Source organism: Somniosus microcephalus, chromosome 3 (genome assembly GCF_052327205.1).
Source record: "Somniosus microcephalus isolate GS21.2 chromosome 3, FLI_Smic_1.0, whole genome shotgun sequence".
In the NCBI taxonomy this organism is placed as follows: domain Eukaryota; kingdom Metazoa; phylum Chordata; class Chondrichthyes; order Squaliformes; family Somniosidae; genus Somniosus; species Somniosus microcephalus.
Window position 1 is genome coordinate 290,073,957 of NC_140989.1, and position 23,381 is coordinate 290,097,337.

The window sequence follows — 23,381 nt, forward strand, 5'->3', positions numbered from 1 at the left end:
CCAATTATCTAAGTAACAAAGAAACACAATGTAATGCAACCAAAACTTTCTAGAGTTTTACCTGAGATAGCTGAGTATCCCTTTAAGTACCGCTGGGATTGGCCAGCTCCTGATGTACTGCCCATGATCTATGGATGGGATAAAGATCTTGCGATACCAATGCAGGCAGCGATGAAAATGGTGTGTGGGGGGAGGGGGGCATAACTATATCATATGACCCTGATTTTAATCTATTAATGAGGCTCCTGCCTGTTTCTAGCAGGTTTCTGGCTGCTTGGATTAAGATTTGCCCAAAAATTGGAACAGGTAGACAATGAGTGTTAAGTCAATGCTTCAATTCCACTCATGATTTTGGTTCTGCTACCACCCCATTTTTTTTAGATACAAATGGGATGGTAGGGACACAAAAATTGCCCCCAAGTACGCTCTGTAGATTTATAATATGCAGCAGACTATACAAGCAGACATAGTTTACAATATCACACAGGCTTTAGGCACTGTAGAGGCCTAAAAATTCAGTAGCCCCCATAAACGGGCATGCGGATTGTGAGGCGATAGCAACCCGTGCCTGTTCGGAGGACTGCAGGCAGCACACAAACTTTGTGCTGCCTGCTTACTTGCATGATTGTAGCATTCAGCCCAACGCTGAACACGCTGCTGAGTGGCTGAATGCCCAAGTTCGTGCGAGGTTAGCTCCAATTAAAGCTAGGCTGCACTACTTAAAGGCAGTCTGCACCTCTTAAAGGGGAGGTGCCACTGCCTGCAACAGGTGATTGAAGCAGCTGGGAAGACAGTGAACAAGAAAGTTATAATGATGGCACAGCAGGGGAGAGAGCGTACACCAAGGTTCTCTGATGCAGCACTGGAAGCCTTGGTCCAGGAGGTCAACTCCAGGAGAGAGGTCCTCTTTCCACAGGGGGCCAGGAGGCCCTCCAGTCAACAGACCAGAGTGAAGTGGGAGCAGATAGCCATAGAAACATACAAGATAGGAGCAGGAGTAGGCCATTTGGCCCCTCGAGCCTGCTCTGCCATTCAATGCGATCATGGCTGATCATCCAAATTCAGTACCCGGTCCCTGCTTTCTCCCCATACCCCTTGATCCCTTTAGCCTTAAGAAATATATCTAACTCCTTCTTGAATATATTTAATGAATTGGCCTCTACTGCCTTCTGTGGTAGAGAATTCCACAGGTTCGCCACTCTCTGGGTGAAGAAATTCCTCCTCATTTCTGTCCTAAATGGCCTACCCCTTATCCTTAGACTGTGACCCCTGGTTCTGGACTCCCTGACCATCGGGAACATCCTTCCTGCATCTAGTCTGTCCAGTCCTGTCAGAATTTTATAAGTTTCAATGAGATCCCCTCTCATTCTTCTAAACTCCAGCGAGTACAAGCCCAATCGACCCAATCTCTGCTCATACGTCATTCCTGCCATCCCAGGTATCAGCCTGGAGAATCTTCGCTGAACTCCTTCCATGGCAAGAACATCCCTCAGATAAGGCGACCAAAACTGCACACAATACTCAAGATGTGGTCTCACCAAGGCCCTGTACAACTGCAGCAAGACATCCTTGTTCCTGTACTCAAACCCTCTCGCTACGAAGGCCAACATACCATTTGCCTTCTTAACCGCCAGCACACATGCCCACCCAGCTTTGTGTCGTCTGCAAATTTGGAGATATTACATCTAGTTCCCTTGTCTAGATCATTAATATATATTGTGAATAGCTGGGGTCCAAGGACCGATCCCTGCAGTACCCCACTAGTCACTGCCTGCCACTCGGAAAAAGACCCGTTTATTCCAACTCTTTGCTTTCTGTCTGCCAACCAGTTCTCTATCCAAGTCAATACCTTGCCCCTAATCCCATGTGCCTTAACTTTACACGCTAATCTCTTATGCGGGACCCTATCGAAAGCCTTCTGAAAGTCCAAATACACCACATCCACTGGTTCTCCCTTATCTATTTTACCAGTTACATCCTCAAAAAATTCCAGTAGATTAGTCAAGCACGATTTACCTTTTGTAAATCCATGTTGACTTTGTCCGATCCTGTCACTGTTTTCCAAGTGCTCTGCTATTACATCTTTTATAATGGACTCTAGCATTTTCCCCACTACCGATGTCAGGCTTACCGGTCTGTAATTCCCCGTTTTCTCTCTGCCACCTTTTTTGAGTAGTGGGGTAACATTAGCTACCCTCCAATCCATGGGTACTGTTCCAGATTCCATCGAATGTTGGAAGATGATCAGCAACGCATCTACTATTTCTAGGGCCACTTCCTTAAGTACCCTAGGATGTAGATTATCAGACCCTGGGGATTTATCGGCCTTCAATCCCATCAATTTCCCTAACACCATTTCCCTACAAATACTGATTTCTTTCAGTTCCTCCCTTTCATCAGACCCTATGTTCCCCGACATATATGGGAGGTTATTTGTGTCCTCATTTGTGAAGACAGAACCAAAATATGTATTTAATTGGTCTGCCATTTCTTTGTTCCCCATTATAAATTCCCCTAATAGCCACTGTGGTAAATGTCAGCAGTGTAGCCCCGAGGACCTGGGTACAGTGCAGGAAGAAGTTTAGTGACCTCACACAAGTGGTCAAGTGAATTCACCTTCAAATGCCACGTCCCACCATCTGCACCACTAGCCTCACACACTGTTCCAGCATGCCTAGCCAGTGCTTCAACAAGAGAGGGAGAGGTGAGCGAAGAAGAAGAAGAAACACCATCACTCGATTTCACACTCCCAGCCACCAGCTCAGATACTGACACTCCGCATACTTTAGAGGATAGGTTAGACGTGGGATCTGCACATGGTGAGACACAGGGAACGAGTGGGCTGCAGCCAAGGCAGGGGGAAAGGGTAGCTCAGGTGCCAGCTCCCCGGAGGGCATGGTCACACATGAGTTCTGCTGCACAGTACCCAGATGAGGATTTCAATGGGGTGGTCTACAGAAGAATGATGGGTATGCACAATGAAATGCTTGGTGCAGTGGCAGGCCTGCCAGAAAACCTGAATGCAATGTCAAGAAGCATGGAGGAGTCCAGCTCCAGCCTTGCACAGGGCTTTGGGCAGAGCTTGGGGCCCATCCTTTCCAGCGTGGAAGGGGTGGGCAGATCCATTAATGCACTTTTAGACCCAATCATCGTGCCGCATCTGATGGCTGAAGCCTCGGCTTCCATTGCAGTACAAGCAGAAGCCACCCAATGTCTGAGTGCTTCAATGGAAGCTCAGACTGAAGTCATGCAAGCTCAGCTTGCTGCCATGCAAGCACAGATTCTGCCATCATGGCTGGGTTTACCAGTGTTGATAGGGCTTGCAGGGTTTCACAGCAGTCCAGCAATCTGTACTCCAGAAGATTACTAAGATTGCTGAGGTGCTGCCTCGGAAGAGTGGCAATGGATCCATGGAGGCCAACCTGCTGTCCTTTCTCAGGAGGACAGCATTCGTGCTCCCACCACTGCCACTCCGCCAGTGCCCTTGCTGTTGCCTGTCAGCCATCCAGCCCAGAATACTGCCGCCCATGCCAAGGTGGTGCTGCCCGAAGCCGGGCCTACTAGGCCCAGAGCTCTTCGAGGTCGCCTGCAAGGCCATCTGCAGTGTCTCCCACTGAAAGTCAGCAGCCTTCCACCAGCCATGCTTCAGCCACTGGGGTAGCACTGCATAGGAGCACTAGGATTGGCAAAGGCACACGCAAGACAGTCACTTAGGGAATGCACAAGGGTGATTAGTTGATTTTTTGATGTAATATTGAATGTATAGATGTATAAAGTTGGATTGGAATGTTTGCTTTGTGGTGGCTTATATGTCAGTATTGTGGCCAAGAGAATGCTGTGATGGTCAGCAACAGACAGCAGGTAAGGTGTGGGCCTAATGTTGAAAGGGGAATTGGGGTTGCGTTCACTGGTACCGCAGGTGGATGATTCGATCCTGGACATCCAGGCCAGAAAGGGGCGATCTGGGGTTGCATCCTTCCTTCCGCTTCCACCTCCTCCTCTTCTGTTTCCTCCACTTCCTCCTCCTCCTCCTCCTCCTGCTCCTGCTTCTGCTCCTGAGCTGGTGGCTGTATCCCTGCTGGCAAGGGCCGTGCCCTCATGATGGCCAGGTTGTGGAGGATACAGCAGACCACCACGAATCGGGACACACTCGCCTGTGAGTACTGTTGGGTTCCTCCAGAGCAGTCCAGGCAGCGGAACTGTTGCTTCAGCTGCACAATGGTCTGCTCTATGATGTTTCGTGTGGCAACATGGCTGGTTGTAAGCGTGCTGGCCACGTGTGGTTGGGTTGCAGAGCGGAGACATAAGCCAGGTGGTCAAGCGATAGCCCTTGTCGCCCAGCAGCCAGCCTCTGGTTTGACATGGTGGCTCAAAGACTGAGGGAACAGCGGACTGGCACAGAATAAAAGCATCCTGGCTGCTATCTGAAAAGATAATGAAGTCCCCTTTCCTGGCATAAAGAGCGTCTATCACCTCTCTTATGCAGCAGTGGACGGCGAACTGGAAAATGTTACAGATGTTGCCTGCTCCAGCCTGGAAGGATCCTGATGCGAAGACATTCAGGGCCACTGTCACCTTCATACCCACTGCCAGTGCTGTCCTTGCCCTGTTTGGTTTTGTCTTATAACACTCCTGTGAAGTACCTTGGGACGTTTTACTAAGTTAAAGGCGCTATATAAATACAAGTTGTTGTTGTTGGTGTGAGGCTGCAGGTCTGGTTGCAAGAGTTGGCAGAGTTCTGTGAGCACCTCCTTCGTAAAACGCAGACACCTCACACATTGCTCCTGGCTCAGGCTGAGGTAAGAGAGTTGCTCTTGGAAGACCCTAGGTGGGTAAAGCCTCCTGCTAAGAGCCCTTCTCCCCCTCCTCCACCTCCTCCCTCTGCAAACAGCTTGTCCTCTTCTTCGCTGCCTCTGCTCCATCTCTCTGTTATGCTGCAGGCCAAGGGGGATGACAACTAGAGCACCCATGACTGGGAGAAAGTGGTCTGACCCGAGCCCTTGAAGTCCGAATCGAGGCTTTCTCCACTTGCAGCACCACTCCTTGTCACCTCACCAACTTTAAACAACGGTGGAAAGCACGAAAGACTTCTACAAACTTACACAGAGCCAGAAATCAAAAAGCAAGTTACCTGAAAGTTGGTGATAATCCCTTTAAATAGCACTGGTGTGGGATCCTTCCTGCCGCTGAACGCATGTTCAGCTGTGCGAGGTTAGCTCCAGCGATGACGACGAAAATGGCAGCGCTGGCGTCAAATCAGCGTTGCACTCTAATTGATGTCGCGATCTGTTTACTTATCATACTTCCAGCGCATGCTCGTAACAGCTGCCCTACTGCCCTCACCAATGTGGTGTCCGGCACAGCCTGCACATCAGAAGTGTGTGCTCCTGCTGTTCCCGCCACTCCTATTTTGGACCCAATTCAGCACCTATAGCGCCCAAACAATGGGTACTACGCAACTGACTTTTTAGCTCTTTACCTCAGCAAGATTATAAAAATCTGCAGAACATAATCCAAATCGATATATTGATTGGTGATACATCTTGTTTAAAAAGTTGTTGATTTTGATGAACCTGTAGAAAAAAAACAAGAATTGGATTAAGATTTTTTGATTTTCTTTTTGACTTCATCCTCAAGTGGGTACATTCTCTGCATGGAGTGATGTTGATTTATATGGACAGGAAAGTTCCTATCTCCTGTTTGTGAGGAATTACCTAATCACAGTGGGGGTGGGGGTAAGTGGCAGCAGAAGCTCGATAACTGGGCTCAGCATTCCTAAGCTAGGGAGAGAAAAAAATATCAGCCAGGATTGCCACGCTCCAGTGACTCCTGCCAAATAGTGGGGGCGATTTTCACTTTGTTCGGATATTGGGCAGTGCAATTGCAGTGGTTGGCAAGATTTTTGTGCGGCCACGAGTTGCATTTCCTCAATGAAAATGCGAATGGGGAAAGACGTATAGCGGGGGGCTGAATTGATATCGCCCGTTTTGCACTATCGCCCAAAGTCAAAATTACCCCCACTGTCTATCTTCATGCAGAATGGTCACTTGAGTGATGTACTGGAGCTCTATCTGTGGCTTAGCCTGAGTCGCTGCCTTCAAGAAAGCAAGGGAGAAAATTAGCAGAAGCAGTAAATACTTTGTTTACACAGCTGGTCATACACCAGCCAAGACCTATAATTAACTTGGTTTCTAACAGAACAGAGCTGAACAGGAAGGAAAGCAGAGAATACTATTTCATCTGAGTTCCGCTAGTTGTCAGCAAAACCGTTCTTCTGTTACATATTCTGAGACTTGTGCGCAGGAGGAAGCAATAAAATGTTCAGTTGTTTCCACGAGAGTGCAAGAGGCACTGCTGATGGTAATTCAGATTTTCCTCTTTTCTTTCCTCAGTTGTAAACTGGTGCTTATAGTGGGTAAGGGTTTGCTTTGTTGGTGTGATTTTATCCTCTGAATACTTCAGTGGAGAGTTCTGTCAATGCAACACTGAGCTTCAGTTTTCACACTTTTCGTTTGTAGTTGTTGCAGTCTGCAGCAACTTCCACCTGGTGTTAACCATGCAAGCAGTAACAAAGGAGGAAGCAATGTAAAGGCAAACTAGGTTCCTGCTGAGTGGTCAAGACCTTTGTTGTGGTTGTGTCAGGGGCTGAACGAGACCAAATCCTCTCTCTGCATCTCAACAAAACATAGTTTCTTGGCCTAGGTTTACTAGACAGAGATGCTAACATTGGTAAAAGGCCAGGTGTGAAATTTCACTTGTGAGCCACATACCAAATGTGTCAACTCGCATCAAAAACATAACAGTGATTAAACGCAGCGAGTTGCACCTCTCATGATCACAGGTGACAGCCAGGTGGCATGTAGAGTTTTCTTACGCTGTTTACATTTTAGACTGTGTTTAATTTTTTACTCTTTTTATTCCCAATCTCCCTCTTCTCTTGACTTATTCCAGTTTAGGAATTTCCCATGATTTCCACTATTTTATTTATTTGTTTGGTTCTTTTATTTTTCAATTGCCTTTTCTTTTCCTCACTGAGATAATTTTTTATTCATTCATGGGATGTGGGCGGCGCTGGCAAAGCCAGCATTTATTGCCCATCCCAAATTGCTCCTGAAAAAGTGGTGATGAGCCGCCTTCTTGAACTGCAGCAGTCTGTGTGGTGAAGGTACTCCCACAGTACTGTTAGAGAAGGAGTTTCAGGATTTTGACCCAGCGACGATGAAGGATCGGCAATGTACTTCCAAGTCAGGATTATGTGTGACTTGGAGGGGAACTTGCAGGTGGTGGTGTTCCCATGTGCCTGCTGCCCTTGTCCTTCTAGGTGGAAGAGGTCACAGGTTTGGGAGGAGCTGTCAAAGAAGCCTTGGCGAGTTGCTGCAGTGCATCTTGTAGATGGTACACACTGCAGCCACGGTACGCCGGTGGTGGGGGGAGTGAATGTTTAAGGTGGTGGATGGGGTGCCAATCAATCGGGCTACTTTGTCCTGGATGGTGTCGAGCTTCTTGAGTGTTGTTGGAGCTGCACTCATCCAGGCAAGTGGAGAGTATTCCATCACACTCCTGACTTGTGCCTTGTAGATGGTGGAAAGGCTTTGGGGAGTCAGGAGGTGAGACACTCGCCGCAGAATAACCAGCCTCTGACCTGCTCTTGTAGCTACAGTATTTATGTGGCTGGTCCAGTTAAGTTTCTGGTCAATGGTGACCCCCAGGATGTTGATGGTGGGGGATTCGGCGATGGTAATGCTGTTGAATGTCAAGGGGCGGTGGTTAGGCTCTCTCTTGTTGCATATAGACATTGCCTGGCACTTAAGTGGCAAGTAACATTTACGCCACAAATCAGCCCAACCCTGAATGTCGTGCAGGTCTTGCTGCATGCGGGCACAGACTACTTCATTATCTGAGGAGTTGCGAATGTGCACTCATCAGTGAACATCCCCATTTCTGACCCTATGATGGAGGGAAGGTCATTGATGAAGCAGCTGAAAATGGTTGGGCCTAGGACACTGCCCTGAGGAATTCCTGCAGCGATGTCCTGGGGCAGAGATGATTGGCCTCCAGCAACCACAACCATCTTCCTTTGTGCTATGACTCCAGCCAGTGGAGCGTTTTCCCCCTGATTTCCATTGAGTTCAATTTTGCTAGGCCTCCTTGATGCCACACTCATTCAAATGCTGCCTTGATGTCAAGGGCATTCACTTTCACCTCACCTCTGAAATTTAGCTGTTTTGTCCATGTTTGGAACAAGGTTGTAAAGAGGTCTGGAGCTAAGTGGTCAAGATGGAACCCAAACTGAGTATCGGTAAGCAGGTTATTGGTGAGTAAGTGCCTCTTGATAGCACTGTCGATGACACCTTCCATCAGTGATGATTGAGAGTAGGCTGGGACGGTAATTGGCCGGATTGGATTTGTCCTGCTTTTTGTGAACAGGACATACCTGGGCAATTTTCCACATTGTCGGATAGATGCCAGTGTTGTAGCTGTACTGGAACAGCTTGGCTAAAGGTGCAGCTAATTCCGGAGCACAAGTCTTCAGCACGACAGCCGGGATGTTGTCTGGGCCCATAGCCTTTGCTGTATCCAGTGCGCTCAACTGTTTCTTGACATCACGTGGAGTGAATCACAGTGTTATAAAACACTGGTTAGGCCCCAGCTGGAGTATTGTGGCCAGTTCTGGGCACCACACTTTAGGAAGGATGAGAGTGCAGAGGATATTTACTAAAATGGTACCAGTGATGCGGAGCTTCACTTACGTGGAGAGAGTAGATAAACTGGGGTTGCTCTCCTTAGAGCAAAGAAGGTAAAGTGGAGATCGTGAAGGTTTTGATCGGGAAAACAAGGAGAAACTGTTTCCAGTGGCAGAAGGGTCAGTAACCAAAGGACACAGATTTAAGGTAATTGGCCAAAGAACCTGAGGCGACATGAAGGAAAATATTTTACGTAGTGAGCTGTTACGATCTGGAATGTGTTATAAATCTCATCATTCATCAAGAAACTACTTGTGAAATAATGCTGGACGGCCAGCTGGTGGCGCCGTCCAAGGAGTATAAATACTCGGGTGCCGGCCCCAGCTTTCCAGGGACATTTTGTAAGACAAGGAACTAGTGAAGTACAACTAGACCTCCATGTTCTGAAACAAGTTGATTAAAGCCTTGCTTTATGCTCAAACCAAGTGCGTAGTGAGTTTTATTACATCAGAATGCACGGCCTGAAAGAGCAGTGGAAGCAAATGCAATAATAAGTTTCAAAAGGGAATTGGATAAATACTTGAAAAGGAAATATTTGCTGGGCTATAGGGAAAGAGCAGTGGAGTGGGACTAATTGGATAGCTCTTTCACCGAGTCGGCACAGGCACGGGATGAATGGGCTCAATATCTGTTTCCCAGTGACACAAGAGAGTCAGGTGTGAACACAATTACATTTTTATGATGGATATAAAAAGAAAACTGTAAATACTGAAAAATATGAAATAAAACAGAAAATGTCGATAATAAACAGAATGTATGATCAAAGGTCACAACCACGATGTTAACTTATTTTTCTCTTTCAGGTGCTTTGAATTTCCAGCATTTTCTACTTTTACTTTATATTTTTATGGTATATTGTTTTATCTAAAGTCCTGGGAATCATGGTTCCCCACATCTGCTTCTCCACAGAATTAGGAGTTTCATTTGTTGAACATACAAGTAGCTTGTAACGTTAAGAAAAAAGTAGCAGAAATGTGGTTACTTCCTGTCGTGACTGATTCCATTGTGCACAACCATCACGGTTTGGATGTGGCTGATAAGGCGATAGTCATTATGAACTGAAACCCTGGCTTGTGACTCAACTCCTAATAACCTTTCCTGGAGTGGCCTAGAGGCCTGTGACACTTCTAATAGTGAGTCGTATTCAACATAAACTTCCCACTTTTCTAAAGCTCCTGGCTTCATTATCAATAGTTCTTCCTTTTGTTTTGGGTCCCATCTGGGGTGCTAATTTGATGCGTAATAAATCTAAATCTGTTATGATAGTAGGACATTACTTGCCCAGTATTAACCTGGTAGAGATCATCATTCTGTAAAGGTTTAGAAAAAGGGATCCCAAGAACAGAGAAGACAGAAATATAGAGGAACTTTCCTTTTCTTTTCCTTTCTATATGTAATGCTCATTTGATTACAAAGTTAGGTACATTCATTTTACAAGTTAATAAACAGAGAATTTCATGACAGTATTGATTTAATCAGAAGAAAAGTATTCTTCTCTCTTCCTTCAATGTTAGGTGGTTGTCTCCCCTCAGGCTACTGAATCTTTGGATCTCTCCCTTCAGAGGATCTGGAGCTTGGCTGTTCTCCAGTTGGACCATTAGCTGTATTTTTGGCCCATTTGTTCATTACAAAGTTCTGCCAACCTAGACAGTCTTATCTGATCTTAGAGTCAATGTACTAATTTATCATTTTCAACAACGGGGCTCAATTTAACTCAGACATTTCCAAATGATCTTTCTCTCCCGGTTCTGAGGAGAGGTCATCGACCTGAAACGTGAACTCTGTTTCTCTCTCCACAGATGCTGCCTGACCTGCTGAGTATTTCCAGCATTTTCTGTTTTTACTCCTATTCCTTGTTAGTCTTTCTCAAGATTGCTTTAATTGAATTCACAGCTTTGTTAATCAGTTTTCTTTTCCAATGTTGTTTCTAAAGCTTTTTGTTTCTTTGGGGTTAGCAGTTTCCTGGATTCTTGAGTGACAGTACAAAGAGTACAAACACTCATTCTTATAGTTCCCAACTAGCTTTAAGTAATTCAATAATACTAAAAAAATATAAAGTACAACTACATTAGGTGATACAAAACACAATACAAAGTACAATTGTAGATCACATGGCTGAGATGGCGGCAGCACTCACACAGCAGTCTGGGCACCCCTGCAGTCTGCCTTGCAGGGAGCTGGCTAGGGAGCAGCACTACTCATAGAATCATAGAATGAGACAGCACAGTAGGAGGCCATTCAGCCCATCATGCCAGTGCTGGCTCTTTGAAAGAGCTATCCAATTAGTTCCACTCCCCTGCTCTGTCCCCACAGCCCTGCAATTTTTTCCAATTCAAGTATTTAACCAATTCCTTTTTGAAAGTTATTATTGAATCTGCTTCCACCACCCCTTCAGGCAGTGCATTCCAGATCATAATGATTAGCTGCGTAAAAAAATTCTCCTCATCTCGCCTCTGGTTCTTTTGCCAATGATCTTAAATCTGTGTCGTCTGGTTACTAACTCTTCCGCCACTGGGAACAGTTTCTTCTTATGGCCTCCTTCTTTTGCTGTATCATCCTATTATTCTATGAACAGTGCTGCTCTCTAACCAGCTCTTTATTTACTCTATCAAAACTCTTCATGATTTTGAACACCTCTATTAAATCTCCTGTTAATCCTCTCTGCTCTAAGGAGAACAAGCTTCTCTAGTTTCTCCATGTAACTGAAGTCCCGCATCCCTGGTACCATTCTAGTAAATCTCCTCTGCACCCTCTCTAAGGCCTTGACATATTTCCTAAAGTGTGGGGCCCAGAATTGGACACAATTCTCCAGCTGGGGCCTAACCAGTGTTTTATAAAGATTTAGCATAACGTCCTTGCTTTTGTACTCTATGGGCTCGATTTTGTCAATGGGGAGCTTTTGGAGGCGGGACTCCCACTTTTTGGGTTGTAGTCCCGCCTCCATCGACTTGTGGCCAACCCACTCTATTTTCCCTTGATTGACCTTGTTAAGCCCGCCCAGCGGGCTCAGCAGGCCAATTAAGGGACACCCGGTTACTGGTGACGTCAGTGATTGACATTTCATCTGTCAAGAGCTATTGACAGATGAAAAATCAGCGTTTGACAGCTCTGTGAAACTGTCAAACACTGACAATCTGTCTTCTAATTTGAGTCCTTCTACTCAGACTCAGTTAGAGAACTCTCCAGACCAGAAAGCAGAGGCTGCAGCTTTTGACAGTTCAGCGGCCATTCTGCTTTCTGTGCCGGTGAGCTGAGGGACTCCCGAGAACTGAAGGAAGGAAGCCTGCAGGAGAAAGTAAAGGTAAATTAAACTTATTAAAACACTTTACACTTACCTCACACACTTACCTCTGCACACATGCACAACGGACATCTCGACTCCTCCAACCCCTGCAGACTGACGGTCCACCTCGCTAACTTGGCGTGGTTCAGAGCCATCGGACAGCCCACACTTCAGGGCTAAAAATAGGGATTAGGCAAAAAACTGCCTGTTAACTACCTGTTAACAGGCAGTTAATTGGCACTAATCCCCTTCCCGCCTCGGGGAGGCGGCTCCCAGCACAGGTCGGGAACCTGCCTCCTGGGACATTGGCACAGAGGCGGGTTGGGGCCGGATGGGTTCCTGCCTCCCAATTCTGCAATTTTCCCACCAAACCCGCCTCCTCAGGGCTTGTAAAATCGAGCCCTTTGCCTCTGTTGTGTCAAGCAGTAGGTGGAATAACAGGGGACGATGGTACCGAAATAGGAGGAGGGTGGTTTAACTGTGAGGCTTCTCATTTCATTCCAGGTGGGGCATGAAGGAGCAGTTGTATAGTCGGGGGAGGGGGGATTCCTACTCTGTGGTAGGAAAACAGTTATTAGTGGCTCAGGAGAGCGCCGTGCAAATGTCTTCAGCAACTGTCGAAGGGCTTGTGGTTGATTCCCATCATCTGTCTGCAAATAAGCCATATTGTGAAAGGTGGGGGTGGGTGGAGGGGGTTGATTTGTAGTGAACATAGCCTCCATCAATAAGTGTAAACAACTAACAGCATTCTGCAACAAGTACTGAAACTGCAAAATCATTTTTTAATTCAAAAAGCCCAAAATGAAGACCTTTCTTGACGGTATCCCTTAAGACCTCCACAGCACCGAAACAGCAGCTCTGGAAGCTGTGGTGCCAGATTTTTCTGGAAGCAGTTTGTTCCTGAATCACACATGGAAATCTGAGTGCACTAGTTTCTGATATTCATTTATGTGCAGTTTACATTGCTGCACCCTCGTCAACTGCAGCCAGGTGAAATGGAATCTGTTACATCCACCTAAATAGGTAGGCAGAGCCTTGGTTACTATCTCAAAAAAGGTAGCACCTCTGACAATACGATGGTTACCTGCTCAAATCGTGGAGTGGGTTTTGAACCCATGATATTCCTGACTCCTGAATCAAGAATTTTCCCACCTGACTCAAACTGATACTTGACAGTTTTTTTTTACACAAATTTGCCCTGATGTTTACTAGAAGAGAATAATCTGTGTGAGAGTCTTTCTGTGCACACATTTGCAACTAATTCAGGTGCAGCTGCAGTAGCTGGTATAACATTGGAGGCCGGGCTTAAATGTCAGCCACTCTTGTGGTCATAGCTAGCTTGTGATTTGTAAAGACCGGAAAGGTTTGTCATTTCACGCCACTAATGCAGCACTTGACTGTGGCTTGGCCACATGGAGAGGATGCAGGAAACATTTAATTCAAAGTATTGTTGGGCAACATGCCTTTCTAATAAAAAAAAGCAAAATACTGTGGATGCTGGAAATCTGAAATCAAAACAGAAATTGCTGGAAACACTCAGCAGGTCAGGCTCTCTGTGGAGAGAGAAACAGAGTTAATGGCCCCGATATTTACGAGGAGGAAGCGGGGCGGGGGGCAGTTTAGTGGTCGGGAAACCCAGTAGTATGGGTTTCCCTCGGGTCCTGCCGAATTTAACGGCAGGAGTTGATAATACTTTTTGGAATCCGTTTCCTGGCCGCAGCCAGCCAGATTGAGAGGATCGCAGGGTGGGGAGGGGGGTGGGGCCGTGAGAAGATCACAGGCCAGGGAGGACACGGTGTGTGGGGGGGGGGGGGAGGGTGGAGATCGCGGAGGGCTGGGGAGGACATGATGGGGGAGTGAGGGCAGGAGGAGATCGTGGGCCATCGAAGATATCGGGAGGCTACCAGGGGGCCCGATCGTGGGGAGGTTAACAGGTTTGCTTGGGGGGGGGGGGAAGCACTCCTAATCCTCAGGCCCACAAGCAGTGTTGGAAAAGCACTTAACTCTTCCGTGCAGCAGTCCTCGCCTCCATTCAGCTGCCGGGTTTCCTGAGGCCCAGTAAACCCGGCCAGCCACTGATAAATCTGGAACAGAGAAAATAACTGTGGCACACCGCCTCATTAAAATATTTAAATGAGAGCCCTGCCTTCTGAGAGCAGGAGAGCACCACCCCACTCCCCTCCCCCCGCCCCCCCACCCCTCCCCATCCCGCCTGTCTAAACTGGAAGTGGACGGGTTCGAGGCAGGTTTGGTTCGGGTTCGAAATTGTTTAAATTTTAACTTCTCACCCAACACAAACCCACCCATTTTTGGGGGGTTAAAATTACCCTCAATGTTTCAGATCAATGACCTTTTATCAGAACTGGAACAGCTTTTAAGCAGCTACAGAGCCTGGGGAAAAGGGGGCAGGAAAAGAATGAAAGGGAGAGGTCTGTGATAGGATGGACGACAGGATTGGTTAAATGAGAAAAGTGATGATGGCGCAAGACAAAAGGAGATGATAAGACAAGTATAGAAAGACAAAAAGGGATCCAGAGGAGGAGTAAATGGTTACAGCATTCAATATATTGAAGCTTATCGCGTCGGTATTCCAACAGATTTGTCAGCTTTGATGCCATGAACTTTAACAGAGTTAATTGAAAAGACCAACGTAGAATTGCAAGTTGCATCGATCAAACTGTGCCACATAGTTATTAAAAGATTTAATTTTACTTTTAGATAATGTCACAAGTGCCAGTGTGAGAACTTACTGGCTGACGCTTGAATTCGACACTGTTTACACGGTGCGCATGACTGCCTCGACAGCTGCAGGAGAAGGGGAAAAGGGAGCAGAGGCAACCATCAAACCAAGTAAGTAACTCATTGGGGGGACTTTTAACTCCCAAGAACAGGTGGGTTGGGGGCGGATGGGGAGTTAAAATTTTTGATTTTTTGATCGCGACGACAACCCGGCTCCAACGTGCCCACTTTTTGACGGAGACACACTCGCTGAAGTCGGGTTTTAATTAGTGTAGGCAGTTATCATTGCAATTAACATCCTTAGGAAACGTTAATGAGGTATTTTAAATTGAATTTAACTTGGGTTTAAATTTGGAGTGATTATTTGCAAGGATTCTTTGACTCTCTCTGGATCAAATGCTGCAGCCTGCACCCTCACGGAGAGAGGAGAGGGGATCGAAGGGGGGAGAGGAGAGGGGATCGAAGGGGGAGAGAGGAGAGGGGATCGAAGGAGGAGAGGGGATTGAAGGGGGAGAGAGGAGAGGGGATCGAAGGGGGAGAGAGGAGAGGGCACAGTTTGATGGCGCAAGACAAAAGGAGATGAAAGGGGAGAGAGGAGAGGGGATCTGTAATGTATATACCTTTAAGGGGGGAACTATGTTTTACAGCTCATGTATACTGCAGTACCGGCAGTGACCACACCTGTATACAGCACTGAGTAGTAATCTGTACAGATCAGTTGCAGTGTGAGCCACGTTGAGTAAACACCTGTTGTACCATTCTCCGCAGTCTGTGTCTTATTATACACGGACGCAACATTGGCGACGAGGCAAGTTCGAACCTACCTGCAACTCTGCATCACCTCCCAGGGATTCATTCCTGGAGATCAGTGGATTGGAGGTCAAGGCCAGAGACTCTGGTGTCGACCACGGGCAACCGCCCAGTCATCCAGCAGAGATTCGAGAATTGCGGGGGAGGCTGTCGAGAGCCAGGCTTGGCTTTCCAGTCGAGGTGGTCCAGCGAAACGGGCTGGCAACAGGTAGTGCGCAGACCCTTCCCGGACAGCGGCGGGCTAGAGCCCGACCGAGCGGCACAGCAAAGGGCCGAGCAGCGTCGACGGGGGAGAGAGAGAGAGGGCAGAGCACACAGGGCGCAGCCGGTGTTCAGGGGCCGAGCAGCGTCAGAGAGAGGGAGAGAGAGACGCGCAGAAACCCGCGAGGCGCCGCCATTGCCACGAGGACCGCCGAGAGCGGCGTTGGCAGCAGCGCAGGAGAAGCACGCGAAACCTACAGGGCGCCGCCATTGCCTCGAGAACCGCCGGGTGCGGCGTTGGCAGCAGCGGGGGAGGAAGGAAAGCGCGGGAGACGCCATTTTAAGCCATTGGGAGATGCCATTTTAAACCACACCCAAAATGCCGAAGAGTGGCAGTATCACCGCATTTGACAATGAAGTCGAAGATTGGACTACATATGTCGAACGAATAGAGGTGTACTGCAAGGCAAATGAGGTGTCAGATGACAAGAAAGCATCGGTATTGTTAAATTTAATGGGTGCAAAGACGTATGGTTTATTACGAAATCTAGTAACCCCAACGAAGCCAATGGAAAAGAGTTTTGAAGACATAGTAACGATACTAAAGGGACATTTAAACCCCAAACCGCTGCTGATAGCAGAAAGATTCAAGTTTCACGAACGGAACCAGCATAAGGATGAAAGCAATGCTGATTATTTAACAGAACTGCGCAAACTATCGAAACACTGCCAGTTTGGAGCGGGACTGGCAGATACCTTAAGGGACAAGTTTGTGTGTGGGCTTCAAAGTGAAGGAACCCAGAAACAGCTTTTATCTGAAAAGGACCTTACGCTGGAAAAGGCTTTCAGCATTGCGGTATCATAAGAAGCAGCAGCACGGGGCGCTGCAGAGATACAACAGAGACCGCAAGAATATGGCACAAATGAAATGTCATATGGAACAGAGAAGTGCTATCGCTGCGGCAGAACAGCACACGACCAGAATGATTGCTGGTTCAAAGACAAAGTGTGCAGACAGTGTGGAAAAGTAGGACACATAGCACGAGTCTGCAGGTCGGGAAAGAAAACCAGCAATAAGAAACCTACCAAAGGAAAGTACAAGAAGGTACATAAAATGACGGAGAATAGTTCAGACGAACAAAAGAGTGATAACGACTCCGAAAGCAGGGAACTGAGTTGTCTGAAACTACATAATGTGATCACAACGGAGGATCACCGAACCATTTGTTAGTAGGAGTCCAGGTAAAGATGGAATTGGACACAGGATCAGCCCTAACAGTCATAAACCGACGGGACTATGAGCGGCTATTCTCACACATACCCTTGAGAGACACAAAAATTATTTTGAAGACGTACACGGGGCAAAAAGTCTACCCCAAAGGAAAAATAAGGGTGGTCGTTATATATAACGGTAAGGAAACACCAAAACTAGACCTGTATGTATTGCAAGATGGAGGACCACCATTACTGGGACGTGAATGGATCCGGAAAATACAACTGGATTGGTATTCCATACAGGCACTGACTGTGGCTGACAAAAAGGATGACGACGTCACACCTGGGCAACTGTCAAAGATCCTAACTGACACAAAAGAAGTGTTCCAGCAAGGACTCGGAACACTAAAAGGCATGACAGCGATGATTAAAATTGAAGAAAACGCAAGCCCAAAATGTTTTACGGCCTTATGCGATCCGCCCAGCCGTCGAAGCAGAGCTGGAGAGTCTGGAACGTTCAGGTGTACTGTCCAAGGTAGACTGGAGCGAGTGGGCTACACCCATCGTCCCTGTGATGAAAAAGTCGTTGAGCAGCACGCCTGGGGAACCAAGGAAGGTTCGCATCTGTGGGGACTTTAAGGTAACAGTGAACCCGGTCCTTCACACCGTACAATATCCACTTCTGCGGATTGAAGATATTTTCACCTCGCTATCTGGAGGGAAACGCTTCACTAAGATTGATCTGGCCCAGGCGTATCTGCAAATGGAGGTAGAAGAAGCATCAAAAAAATACCTCACAATCAACACCCATAAAGGTCTCTACCAATACAACCGGCTGGTATTCGGGGTAGCATCAGCTCCGGCTATTTGGCAGAGGGCAATGGAACAAGTCCTGCAAGGGATCCCAGGGACCCAGTGTTACTTGGACGACATCCTGGTCACGGGCGAAAATGACAGTGATCACCTTGCCAACCTGGAGCAGGTGCTCACTAAATTGCAGGAATATGGGCTCCGAGCTAACCGCCCCAAATGCGAGTTTTTTAGAAAACAGATCTCGTATTGTGGCCACGTTATCGATAGAGGGGTTACATAAGTCCCCAAAGAAGATTGAGGCAGTAGTCAAGGCTCCAGCACCGGAAAATGTGTCACAACTGAGGTCGTTCCTCGGGCTGGTAAACTACTACCATAAGTTCTTGCCAAATTTGTCTACAATACTACACCCACTGAACACCCTACTGCAAACTGGGCTGCCATGGAAGTGGAGTGACAAATGTAGACGAGCTTTCCAGAAGAACAAAACACTAATCACATCGAAAGAGGTATTGGCCCATTACAACCCAGCATTACCAATTCGGTTGGCATGTGATGCGTCACCCTACGGCATTGGAGCGGTACTGTCGCACAAATTCTCAGACGGCTCAGAGAGGCCAATAGCCTTTGCGTCACGATCACTAACCTCAGCCGAGCGTAACTACGCCCAGATTGACAGGGAGGCCCTCAGCCTAGTGTGGGGAGTGAAAAAGTTCAATCACTATCTGCACAGGCAGAAATTCACCTTGCTGACTGATCACCAGCCTCTTGTCTCCATTTTTAATCCGAAGAAGGGCGTTCTGGTGATGACTGCACAACGACTACAAAGATGGTCACTTTTTCTAGGGGCGCATCACTATGAGATTGAATATAAGGGCATGAAACAGCATGGACATGCTGATGGGCTATCACGCCTGTCACTGCCTACTGCGGAGGAAGCACCAGCAGTGGATCCTGTCGAAATATTCCATTCGACTATAGTTGAATACCTACCGGTAACTAACGCTTGTATCGAAAAGAAAACCTGAAATGACCCGACACTGTCTCGGGTATATGATTTGACGGTGAAGGGATGGCCAGCACATGGCGACTCACTGTTGCCAGCATTCTCGACAAGAAGAGAACAGCTGTCAGTGTGCCGGGGGACCTTGATGTGTGGATCCCGAGTGGTAATTCCACCCAAGTTAAGGGATAGACTGCTCAAAGAGCTTCATGAGGGTCATCTGTGAGGGGTAAAAATGAAAAGCCTAGCCAGGGCTTATGTGTGGTGGCCGGGAATCGATAAACAAATCGAGGACCTGACCAAGAGCTGCTCAGGATGCCAGAAAGTCCAAAATGCACCACCACAGGCCCCTCTACACCCATGGGAGTGGCCCTCATCTCCATGGCAATGTGTGCATATTGATTTTGCTGGTCCATTCATGGACTCAATGTTTTTAATAGCCGTGGATACGCACTCGAAATGGCCTGAGGTGATCAAAATGTCCTCCACCACCACGGAGAAAACTATTGCAGTCCTACAGACCATTTTTGCCAGGAATGGCTAGCCAGAACAGATTTGCTCTGACAACGGACCACAGTTTGTGTCCGAAGAGTTCCGGAGGTTCTTGAAAAAGAATGGGGTAAGGCATTACACATCCGCCCCGTATCACCCAGCCACAAATGGATTGGCTGAGAGGTTCGTACAAACCTTTAAGAAGGCAATAAAGGCTATGTACAATGACAACGTTCCGCTGCAGCACAAGGTGGACAATTTCCTGTTCGCCTACCGGAATGCGACACATGCAGTCACCAACTAGGCCCCAGCCATGATGTTCTTTAACCGAAGGTTAAGATCTCGCCTGGATTTGCTCAGACCAAATGTACGAAGAGATGTTGAGAGTAAGCAATTCCTGCACATCCATGAGAAGCCAACAAGGAGCTTCAATGTAGGGCAACCAGTCTTGGCCTGCGACTACCGAACAGAAAAATGGCAGCCAGGAACGATATGCACACGACAGGGCCCACTAATGTACACAGTGGACGTTGGGGAGAGCATCGTGAGACGCCATGCTGACCAGATCCTAGAGTCACAGGAACAAGTCAACCCCTTGCCTCGCCCATACGTACCTGGTGATGAACCCGATGTACAGGTAGCATCTACCCCAGAAACAGTAGCATCGGAAGCTGATGAACCAACCGACGACAGGGGGCCAGAATTGCCTCCGCACCAAGAGCAAGACACTCGGGAAAGGCGCTATCCAGAAAGGATCAGGAAGCCTCCCCAAAGACTGAATATATAAATGGACTATTTTCAGCTAATGTTGCATGTTAAAAGTGTTAATTGTAATTAGTTTGATATTTAATTGTTAAATGAATGTTATGGTACTGTTAATCTAAAAGGGGAGGAATTCTAATGTATATACCTTTAAGGGGGGAACTATGTTTTACAGCTCATGTATACTGCAGTACCGGCAGTGACCACACCTATATATAGCACTGAGTAGTAATCTGTACAGATCAGTTGCAGTGTGAGCCACGTTGAGTAAACACCTGTTGTACCGTTCTCCGCAGTCTGTGTCTTATTATACACGGACGCAACAAGATCGAAGGGGGAAAGGAGAGGAGTTCGAAGGGGGGAGAGGAGAGGGGATCGAAGGGGAGAGAGGAGAGGGGATCGAAGGGGAGAGAGGAGAGGGGATCGAAGGGGGGAGAGGAGAGGGGATCAAAGGAGGGGAGGAGAGGGGATCGAAGGGGAGAGAGGAGAGGGGATTGAAGGGGGGGAGAAGAGGGGATCGAAGGGGAGGAGAGGGGATTGGAGAGGGGGGAGCTGGTCAGGAACATGTGGGGGGAGAAGGTGAAGAGCTCTGGGGGCAGAAGGTCTAGAACTTGGGGAGAGAAGGTCAGGAACTTGATGGGGGGAGCACGGTGAGAACAGTGGGGAGGACAAACGTGATGCAGGTCTAACGGAGGAGGGATGTGAGCAAGAACGTGATCCAGATGGTAAAATAGATCACGTTCTCCCGCCCTCTGTTTGGGCTGGATCAGGTTCTTCCATTCTCATCCCCTTTACACCTGCACCACATTCTCCCTCTAACCCCCCACCCGCCCCCCTCCCCCCTCCCCCAAAAACCATAGCGGTTGAAGAAGGCAGCTCACTACCACCCTCTCAAGGGCAACAAGGGATAGGCAATAAGTAAATGATTTTTGGAAAGTGAGAACGTATTCTGTGCAATGTTTCCTGTAAGCAGCATGGTTGTGCAGCGCTCCAGGAAACCCACGCAACTGATGTGCCGGCTTTTCAGTAGAAAAACTGTGCACCCCATCTTCCCCCCCTCAATGAACTTGTGCTCATCCTAAAGTCTGCTGCACGTATCCTAACACACAGCAAGTCCCATTCACCTATTACCCTCAAGCTTGTCGACCAACATTGGCTCATGGTCCACAAACAACGTTCCTGCTAATCTACGCAGCTTTCTGGAGGTCCCGCACAGGCCGCTTACCGGCTTTTGAATGGGAGATTTAGCGCATGTGTGAAATCTTGAATGAGCTGCACAACAACAACAACTTGTATTTATATAGCACCTTTAACGTAGTAAAACATCCCAAAGCGCTGCACAGGAGTGTTTTAGGACAAAAAAATTTGACTCCGATCCACATAAGGATAAATTAGGGCAGGTGACCAAAAGCTTGCCCAAAGAGGTAGATTTTAAGGAGCATCTTAAGGAGGAAAGAGAGGTAGAGAGGCGGACAGGTTTAGGCAGGGAATTCCAGATCTTAGGGCCTAGGCAACAAAAGACTTAGCCACCAAAGGTTGAGCGATTATAATCAGGGATGCTCAAGAGGGCAGAATTAGAGGAGCGCAGATATCTCGGGGGTTTGTGGGGCTGAAGGAGATTACAGAGATAGGAAGGGGTGAGGCCAAGGAGGGATTTGAAAACAAGGATGAGAATTTTGAAATCGAGGCGCTGCTTAACCGGGAGCCAATGTAGGTCAGCGAGCACAGGGGAGATGGGCGAACGGGACTTGGTGCGAGTTAGGATACGGGCAGCCGAGTTTTGGATGACCTCAAGTTTACGTAGGGTGGAATGTGGGAGGCCAGCCAGGAGTGCGTTGGAATAGTCATTGGCACAGCCCATTAAAGGGACTGCGCATCCAAAAATAATTAGGGGGAACATTGTCCATCAACACCTTGATTTTAAAATTCTCATCCTCATGTTAAAATCCCTCCATGGCCTCACCCCTTCCTATCTGAACCCGGCAGTGTGAGTGCTCCTAACCCAGGAGGGTGAGTCCTGTCTGTTCTCTGAAAGCAGTAGTTTTAGCACTGTGAGCTCTGGAGCCTGGCTGTCACAATGAATAGATCAAATTACACATTGCAAAGATCTTGATTACTCCAGCAGGCAGGATCAAATTACACATTCCAGACAAACTGTTGGGTGTGTCTTGTCCTCCAAGGGGACCAATCAGAAATTTGGTGTTGCAAATAGACACGACCGTTTAAATTTAACGTCTCCAGCATGGATTTCCCGGGGCTCAGGAAACTGACTTGGGAAATGGAGGTGAGATTGAGCCATAGATCAGGTAGGTATTTAAACTTGTCATTGCCCCATCTTAATAAAACCTCACTTATTACAACTGGTGTCTCAGTTCCCTCTGGCGAATGTTTGGCAGAGAGTTCTTGTGTTGTTACAGTTTTTTCTCAACTTTGGAGGCTTTCAAACTGATAAGATCAGGATGGGAGGCGCATGGATGTGTTTGACAGCACATCAGAAGAGGAAGACAATTACCATCCACAGCAGCAACAACTTGCTGTGGTGAGATCAGCAAGGGCACAGGAGAGAAGTGCACAGGAGAGGGGCCGAGGTTGCAGGAGGCACTACCCACATCACAGGGTTTACAGACAGAGGCCTTGACCTCTCAAAAGAGCAGTGCTTCCGCAGGCTGAGGTTGTCGCGTCAGGTGGTGGCAGACATCTGCAGCCTCCTAGAAGACCTGTTGGACCTGGCAGACACGCATTACCAATGGCTGTGAAGGTCACCACCGTCCTCAATTATTTGCTTCTGGTTCCTTCCAGGGCACTACCAGAGACATCGCAAGGCTCTTACAGTTTGCTGCACATAAATGCATAAGGCAGGTGACGCATGGATTGTTTGCCAGGGCTGGGAGTTATGTAAACTTCTCCTGTGATGAGAATAGCCAGATTGAGCAGGCACTCGAATTCGCCTCTTTGGCTGGATTCCCCCAAGTACAGGGTGCCATTGACTGAGCACTGCCACAGTGACCAGGAGTTTTTATAAACCACAAGGGATATTTATCCATCAATGTGCAGCTGGTGTACAACCACAAGAAGAGGTTCGTGCCAGTCTGTGCCAGATTCCCTGGGAGCTGTGATGATGCCTTCCTGCTGAGGCAGTCCAACACCCAAACCTTTTTGTTCCGGGAAGCAGACATAAGGGCTGGCTCGTAGGAGACAAGGGATGCCCCCTGATAATTTGGCTCATGACACCTGTGAGGAATCCCACCAATGAGGCACAGGAGCACTACAAGGAGAGCCATCTGGCCACCAGGTGCAGTTGAACCACAGGATGAAGTTGAAT

At 47.7% G+C, this 23,381-nt stretch overlaps 1 protein-coding gene across 1 annotated transcript in view; it reads left to right on the forward strand.

Annotated features, from left to right (window-relative positions):
* il23r (interleukin 23 receptor) overlaps positions 1-23,381 on the forward strand; it is a 146,793-nt gene that overhangs the window by 93,144 nt on the left and 30,268 nt on the right. Inside the window, exon 13 of the mRNA XM_085982739.1 lies at positions 14,746-14,877. Coding sequence (XP_085838865.1) covers positions 14,746-14,877 — 132 coding nt within the window. The remainder of the gene's footprint in view (positions 1-14,745; positions 14,878-23,381) is intronic.